Source organism: Phalaenopsis equestris, unplaced genomic scaffold (genome assembly GCF_001263595.1).
Source record: "Phalaenopsis equestris unplaced genomic scaffold, ASM126359v1 Scaffold000921, whole genome shotgun sequence".
NCBI lineage: Eukaryota > Viridiplantae > Streptophyta > Magnoliopsida > Asparagales > Orchidaceae > Phalaenopsis > Phalaenopsis equestris.
Genome location: NW_018165360.1, coordinates 500,625 through 509,205, shown reverse-complemented (window position 1 = coordinate 509,205; position 8,581 = coordinate 500,625). Strand labels below are relative to the sequence as shown.

The 8,581-nt window shown below is 35.6% G+C and overlaps 1 protein-coding gene across 2 annotated transcripts; it reads right to left on the bottom strand.

Annotated features, from left to right (window-relative positions):
- Nucleotides 1-250: 250 nt before the first annotated feature.
- LOC110032324 lies at nucleotides 251-8,336 on the bottom strand. Of its 2 annotated transcripts, none has more exons than XM_020735915.1 (10): nucleotides 8,272-8,336; nucleotides 7,592-7,829; nucleotides 7,394-7,501; nucleotides 7,137-7,306; nucleotides 6,718-6,851; nucleotides 6,444-6,624; nucleotides 5,784-6,357; nucleotides 895-1,007; nucleotides 576-819; nucleotides 251-503 (listed from the first exon to the last, which is right to left on the bottom strand). In XM_020735915.1, exons 1-10 carry the CDS (start codon nucleotides 8,322-8,324, stop codon nucleotides 291-293), a joined length of 2,028 nt encoding a protein of 675 aa, XP_020591574.1. In that variant the 5' UTR covers nucleotides 8,325-8,336; the 3' UTR covers nucleotides 251-290. The 2 variants fall into 2 exon arrangements, with proteins under 2 accessions (XP_020591574.1, XP_020591575.1); XM_020735916.1 differs by having other exon boundaries at nucleotides 5,784-6,354.
- Nucleotides 8,337-8,581: the final 245 nt, after the last annotated feature.

Here is an 8,581-nt window from a genome sequence, read left to right as displayed (position 1 = left end):
TTGAGACAAATTAATGTTGTCACAAATGCTTTCATTCTAAAAGAACTGGATTTTAATTAGTTAGACTCATAATAATTATAATTGAAATTATCTCAAAAGAAATGCTACTACTTGAAAGATAATCTGTATCAAACAGGCCTATGATGCTCTATACATATGATTCAAACTTATACCATGAACATTTATAAAGTTCCACAATGCTTATACAAACTGATAAAATAAAACAAAACAACATAAAATTCCTCAATGCTTTTGTAAACTTATAGAAAAGAAATATTTCATAGATCTAATCAAGACTCGCTGACTATGCGAACTGGAGTAACTGGTATAGTCTCCCACCACTCTTTCAGCCTTCTATTTCCTTGACTGCTATTCCTTTTCCCTGTTTTGTTCAGCTTAGGCATGAAAATATATGTAGCAAATCCTATCAGAACAAGCCTGAATGGCACCATCATCAGCAAAAATGCAACTACACTAAGCCCACTCATTGCCATATTTGAATGCTGCAACCAAAATCAAATCTTTTCAGTATAAAACTAATGATATATATGATGATGAAAAATTATGACTCCCACCTTCGGTGTCTTCGATACAAATATAGATTTGATTTTGAGAATGGTGATGTTTGTTGTCTTAACCATTGCATCAAAGTTATTAAGGCTGTGCTGAGCTGATACTATACTTTCAAGTGTTGATTTTTCTGAGGGTGGGGAGATGACAACCTCTATAGGTAGCTCTCCAAGCCTTTTGTGCCTGACCCATAGCATCATTCCGACGGCGAACAGCAGGAGGGCAGCGAGGGCCGGACCGAACCATTCTCTGATCAGAAGACAGATTAGCATGACTGAATTGTTACAGGAAGGTGTAAAGAGAAGTAAGATAGATGGTGCTTACTTGTATATGGTGAGGAGAGCTATGACAAATGTAGAGAAAGTGAGTGCAGGCTTTTCCCATGAAATGATTCTTTGGAGAAATGGGAGTAGATTTTTAAGTGGACTTAGTAGCTCCTGAAAATAAATAGGAGTTGGTGAAGGCATACATGTTATAGGAAGAAATTGTATAAACCAAGTTACGGAATATATATAACCCCTTTATAACTTCTATTTTTTTTTTATATTGTGAATTTTCTTATATAATCGTTTCATCATTTGACATAAATCTCGAGGAATTTTTTATTGAAAAAGTCACGATTCAAAATAAAAATAATATGGAACTCCGATTTTAGCAAGCTTATAATCAAACTGATCGACCTGACAAGACGAAACCAGTGATACTAAAATTGGTTCAATTTGAGTCCAATCAAGCCTGAAACAAGCCTTTAACCATTTTTTGAGACTTCGAATGTTTAATTAAATGGGCAAATGAATTTTAAATTTGACTACCTATACTCAAATCGAGCATCTCGACGAGAGGAATTTAAGGAGCCTAAGATCACCTAATTCCGAGATAATTATGGCCATTGCATCATCAAAAAATTCTCTATGATGAAGGGGATACAATGTGTGTTGTCCGATCAAATGGACATGAGAGAATGATCAAAATGCACCTCCCTTAGAGCCTATAAATAGACCCCTTCTATTCACTTTAGGGGACAGGAGAATGATTTGAATTTTAGTATTATTTTGGTCCGAAAATCCATTTGACAACTTCCGGCCTCCTTACCTTTCGATCATTGGCTGTCATGCCACCCTGCTCACTGTCGTCGAAGTATCCCAAATATACAAAGTATCTTGAATATGGTGTAACAAATAACCTCGAACACGTTGTAATGAAATACCCCAAACAAAGTATAACGGTACCCCAAACACAACATAAAAAAGTATCACGAACACGATATAATGAAATACCCCAAACACAGCATAACAAATTACCCCAAACACAAACAAAGTATCCCAAACACAATATATTGAAGTACCTTGAGCATGGTGTAATGAAGTACCCTGAATACTATGCAACGATGTATTTGATGCCCAAAATGTTGAAAAGCACCAACAACAACATAATATAAGTGTAAAACAAGCAATATTCAGATTATGAGTCCATATATCGAACCCATAGAAAATGAATTAACTCACTAAAATAGAAAAATTATATTCTACTGGTTTTAAGTCTAGCTTGAAATATTCAAATTTTTTTGGGTATTTTAAAGATGTTATTCCTAATTTTGCAAAAACAAAAAACCTAACTAAAGTAAGTGATAATTGTGAGGTTTTCTATCAATTGAATAATTTTCCCTTGAATTAAATTTTAGAAAATTAGGTTTAACCATTTGATAAAATTATGGGTGACAATTAGGAAACAATCTCCAGCTCAAGACGAAAAGAACTATGGGGTTACACGACACCAACATAGAAAGAGACATAACAATAGGCCAAGAAACTCCAAGTGACGCTTCAGCCCAAGAAAGGGAAGTATGCCTTCTCCCTTCTCTTTTTAAGCCTATTTATAGGCAAAAAATTGAACAGAAGGTCGCCAAATCAGAAAAATTCAATCTTTTCAGAGTTTTACCACCACACAGGCGTGCACGTGCATGCGAATGTGGGCGAGCACGGGCAGTGCCGCTCTCAGTGCACGCAAATGGTTCACAGAAGCGCCGACCCAACATAGCCATGTTAGCTTGTACTGTCCCATGATTCGTGGCCCAATCCAACCTTTTGTTGTCTATGAAATTACCACTGACTGTCGTTTTGGTCTGACCTAACCAATCGCGGCCAATGCCATTGTTGCTTACCATGTGCATGCCACCGCCTGTCGCCAAGCCATCGCAGTCGTCACTAGCCAACAGTTGTCCTCTCGTTGCATTATGTTGCCACAACTTGTTGGCCGTAAAGCCCATGGCAAGCACGATCCCTCACGCTAGTAAGTGTGGCGACGCCGCTCAAATGCATGCCCAAGGGCACCCCCACGTGCCTCATTGCGACCTTTCTTGTGTTCATACTTTCCTATGAATCACAGTACATATTTAATAGTTATTTGTGCTAATTTTGTCTCTCTAGAAAGCATGTGCACCCGAGCTTGCATGCCCACACACCAAAATGTCGAGCCACCGCTATCTGATCTCCTCGATAAGATGAACCCAATGACACTAAAATTTGTCCAATCCGAGTTTCATCAAGCCGTTCAACCACTTTTAGAGACTTTGAATGGTTAACATGAGGTTCAAATGAATTTCAAATTTAATATACTTATAGTCAAATTGAGCTTCTCAGTGAGAGGAAAGCAATAAGTCCAAGATCACAAAATTTTAAGGTCATTATGGCTATAAAATTCTCAAAAAAAATCTCTATGATTAAGAGGGTTCAATATGAGTCATGTGATCACATGGTCATGTGAGTTGTTCGTCTAATAATTAAAATGTCCCTCACCTATAACCTATAAATAGGCTCCTCTCTTCACTTGAGGGAGGAAGACGAATCAATTTTTTGTGTTATTTTAGATCGAAGACCCACTGATAACTTTCAGTCTCTGTAGCCGCCGACCACAATCCACCACTGGTCATTAGCAGTCCCTTGCATGTTGTTGTTAAAGTACTCCAAATACGATGTAATGAAATATCCTGAATATTTTGTAATGAAATACCCAAAATATGGTGTAAAGAAGTGCCTGAATACAGTGTGACGAAATACCCCTGACATGGCGTAACGAAATAGATCGAACACTATGTAATGAAGTATCCCGAACATGGTGTAATGAAGTACCCTGAATATGGTGTAATGAAGTACCCTGAACATGGTATAACAAAGTACCATGATTATTGTGCAATGAAGTATGTCGGACACACCATATTGAAGATTCAGTGATAATTTTCGATCATAACTACTTAAAACTGTTGTATTTAGAATATGTTGACTTTCTCTGGACTCCCAAAAATTTTTCTTTATGTCGTATACCAACAAATATTATCTCTAGTTAAAATGGTAAACCTTAAGAAGGGATGAAGCCACCAACTAGTGTACTAACAACAACAAAAGTCTTGGTGGCCAATTAATGCTATTCCAGCTTTCTATTATGGCTTATGTGGTCAACTACGACCTCCATGGCTCATTGGTACTGTAGCTTTCAACTAAGGTCTTTATGATCAAATGACGCTATTGTAACTCTCCACTAAAGCATGTGTACTTGACCAACTACGACCTATCTGACCAAATAGAATCTACGTAGCTATTTGCTACTAAAGTTTCTAACTATGGCATCTATGACCAACTAATGCTACTATAGTTCTCTACTATAATCTATGTCAACAATTATGCTTACGTGGATAATTTCTATTGGAGTATCTAATTATGGTCTCTATGGCCAACTGAAACTAATGTAGCTACCAAGTAAATATTGTAAATTCACTGATAATTCTCGATGATAGCTATTTATAATTGTCATATTTAGAATACGATGACTTTCTCTAGACTTTCAAAGTTTTTTCTTTATGTCGTATATCGATAACTATTATCGATTTTGTAAAATAGTAAATCAACCAACAACCTTAGTGGTCAATTAACTCTATTACAACTCTCCACTATGACATATAAGGCTAACCACAGCCGTTGTGGCTCAATGCAACTGCAGCTTTCAACTAAGACTTTTATGGTAAAAAAATTCTATTGCAAATCTTTACTGCAACCTATATGACCAACTACAACATATGTGAATACCTATGGCCTGTGTAGCTAATTGCTACTGTAGTTTCTAACCATGACCTTTTTGGCCAATAGGCGCTACTTCATTTCTTCAATACAGCCTACATGAGCAACTATGGCTTACTTGGATAATTATTATTATAGCTTACAAGTAAAGTCTCTATGGCTAACTGAGGCTCATGTAGCTACCAACTACGGCTTATATGACAACTACTACTACAACTTCCAACTACGAACACTATGACAAACTGATGTTATTATAGCCAATGTTTACAACATTTATGGCTGACTACTGCCTATGCAACCTACTATCACTATTATTACCAAAAAAATTAATGTGTTGTACCTTAATTACGGTTATTAAAGTTGAACTATAGTTGTATTTCTGTGGTTATCAGTATTGTACTTTCATTTTCTTTAATTCTAGAGAAGAATGGACCTATGTATTTACAATCATATAGTAGATTACATTGACTGGGCTAAGCCCCATGATTTTTTTCTTTAGGGTTTTTCCACATAAAAAATCATGGTGTTTTCTCCTATTAATTCTCTATTATCTATGCATATGTTGGATTTTAGTACAACACTAAGATGTTAAATTATAACTCTAGCGTCACGAATCATCCGACAAGCAATAGTACTCGTGATTTTTCTCTTTTCAAATTTTCCATGTAAATTAGTGTACTACTTTTTTTGTTTCTTTTGTTGTTCATTAGTACAATTTCATAGCACGCCAAATCTAAAATATTTGTCAAATCATTTTTGATTGAGCTAATGGAGCCACAAATTACATGAACGTTTCATTTATTTACATAAATACCACACAATTCCTCTCTATTTTACATATCTAACACCTAAACATCATTCTTTATATTTAAACCAACTAATTCTTTAATATGATTTCAAAAATATCTCTATTTTAATTTTTAAAAATGAATACACCTTTTCATGTCTACATAAAATGGAATACATGTAAAAAATAAAGTTTAGATGTTATATGTAAATATATTAGATTTGAGGGGTATTTATGAAAATCTTACCAAAATTTATGTGTATGGGCCAACAACTAATTATTTCTACACCAATATATCATTCAACTATTAAACATGAGACTAAAGACAATACTCAGCAAACATAAACATGACTTACCCCCAGCAAAATAATGCTATCTATGATCCCCTCATCTTTAATCTTCTCTAGAGTAGCCTTGGCAATGCTCGCCTCCTTCGCTTCCTCTCTCACTTGCTCAATGGCTGGCTCTAGCATTGCTAATGATTCCGCTTCTCCCCTTCTTGGTGTTATCTCAACGCCTTCTTTTGCTTTCATTCCACAAACAACTGGACTCCCAATATTCAAGCTCTTAAGTATGGAGGCAGCACTGCAAGCACCTATTACTTCTGACTTCTTCAAGCTATTATACAGTTCTTCCAACACATAATCCCCTTTGGGAACTTCATCAAGCAAAGTGAAGATTAAGAAGTTGATGGGAGGAGGAGGAGCCATTCGAAGCATTTCCCTTGCTGCATGAAGCCTCATTATCCCCAAAATAGTTCTGGCTTGCACTTCCCAAACTTGAAAACATGTCTCTGTTTCAGAGAACTCATCCCTGAGTTTTGATATGAATTTATGCATTTTTATGACTTCATTTATAAGCGCAAACCAATGATCTCGTCGAGTCGAACTGGCCATCTCTGGGAACTCTAGTGTCAATGGTTCTGATCTGCTGCATTAATTTATGTATGCTTTGATTTAAAATCATCATTAGATCAATGAAAAATCAGAAATTGAGCTAAAGTTAGGTAATTTTACAGTAATGAAGACTCATATGTTATAGCTCTATCAAAGAAGGGAGCGCCAAAAGGTCCAGTAGATGTTGCTCTCACTTGATGATCTGCTTCGGCGCTTGAAAGATCAATTTTTAAGGCATTGTCATATGAAATTGACTTCGAGGCCTCAAAATAGAGTGCCAGATTTGTTAGTGTAAGTCTGCCTGGAAAATTGGACATCAAATTATGTATTATTATGTAAAAGTAAGAGTTCAATATGTTATTGAAATTGGTGAAAATGTTAAATATGAACTAGCCTGGCCAACTTGTTTCGCCTATGTGACGAACCACCCGTTGAGTCATTCCAGTCCCTTCTACATGCAGTATGAATTCATCTGCTGCAAATTCATATCCTGTCGGTGGTCTTTGTTTTTGCAGGTACTTAATATATCTGTCAAAATTATAAATATTGTGCAGGACATTTGTCAATCCTCATGATCAGAGAATATTTTTACTTCTTCACTTTTTCATACAACAATCCCTGTTCTTCAAATTTACTAGAACGTTATTGCTGTCAGACATTTTCACCATTATTTTTAAAATGAAAAGACCTTATAAACATCTCTTACAAATATTTGAAACCATCCCAAATGAGTCTTTAGAGAAAGTTAACCATAACATCTATGTAATATTTGGATAAATAATGAAAGCAATCAAGAACAAAAAAGAGTAATACTTGTCTATCTCTTTGAGAAACCTATCGTAAGCCGGATAGTGAAGTCGGCTTGCCGTGGGCGCGGTAAGTGTCTCGAATACAAATCGAGCATTTACGACATCGGCGGCCAATGGAAGAACACATCCCAACCATACAAATGAGTCTTCACCAACATTATTTTCTTCATCCACCTATATTCATGTCAAATTACTAACATGATAATTCTTACTTGAAAAAAAAATAATAAAAAATTGACTTATGCTATCCATTCTACTTACTAGAAGTGGCATTATGTCAGAATAGAAGAGGGGAATATCATCATGGATCTGGCCTGGATTTCCTTGCAGAACTTTCTTTCTATCTTCCCTTTCCTTTCCAATACCTTCCTGCTCAGCATTATTATTAAGCGGTGATTAATGAATAATTAATGAAATGATTAGAAATAAATGGCATTGATTAACAAATGAAATGATTACATAAACTGAATAGGAGTACTCTTCATCTTTGTTGCTTGGGAACTGCCATGCCAGCATCATATCAAAGGTGAAACGGGTAAATTTTCCATGGCTAATTTTCTCTCCAATTTCGCAGCAAAGTTTTTCAATTGCTTTAGAGCTGCAGAACTCAACAAAGCTTCTTGAGCAGTTATCTACGGAGGCTTTCAAGCTCTTGTCGAACTCATTGATGAGAGCATCCTCTGATGTGTTCAGAACTCTACATCAAACCCCACATACAGTTTAATGATTTAAAAATCAAATTTCTTTATAAATTATGTCTGGACTTGGTCAAATACATAAAAAAACAAGAATCAAGTAACTGCAACCTAATTAAACATATTTGCATGATTCAATGAAATTTATTAACGTAACCACTCACAGTAAACTTAGGAAAATGACACAATTTTCATATTATTATTTTCCTTGAACAAATCTAACTCCAAGAGCCACAAGAAAACAAATAAAAACACTAAACCATGCTAAGATATTCCACCAGACATGTTCATTGTAGACAATCCTTGTTATTTAAAACCTGCCAAATAACTGAATATTAACATCTATATTGCATGTAAGTATCATAAAAAGTTTCCTTCATGACACAAATTTATTTTATAAGCAAATTCATAAGGAGAAGGGGAAGAAGAAGAAGAGACGGTTACTCTGCACATTTCTGAAGGAGATCACTAGCAGTTGTGGATAACTGTTTCTTCATCTCTACTCTCTCTCTCTCATAAGCAGTGGAATGGCAGAGAATTCCTCATCTCTTCCGTTTAAGCGGCATGGAAGACAACGTGTCAAAACTTAGAGGCTGCACGTGTTTGATCTGGACATGCTACCGCTTCCCATGCATGTCCGCTGCGTCAAAAATATTTCAAATGAACTGAACGAAAACATGAAGAGTATCACCATACAATTTTTATCTAACATATTTATAATGATGTCATGTTCGTGTCATATATTTATACATGA

Bases quoted from the DNA above. Each gene is read 5' to 3' on its own strand.
- LOC110032324 (XM_020735915.1), bottom strand. From the start codon at position 8,324: ATGAAGAAACAGTTATCCACAACTGCTAGTGATCTCCTTCAGAAATGT. The intron at 6,358-6,443 runs GTAAAATTACCT...AAATTAATGCAG, and splicing joins ACATATGAGTCTTCATTACT to CAGATCAGAACCATTGACAC. The intron at 504-575 runs GTGGGAGTCATA...TTTTGGTTGCAG, and splicing joins TTGTATCGAAGACACCGAAG to CATTCAAATATGGCAATGAG.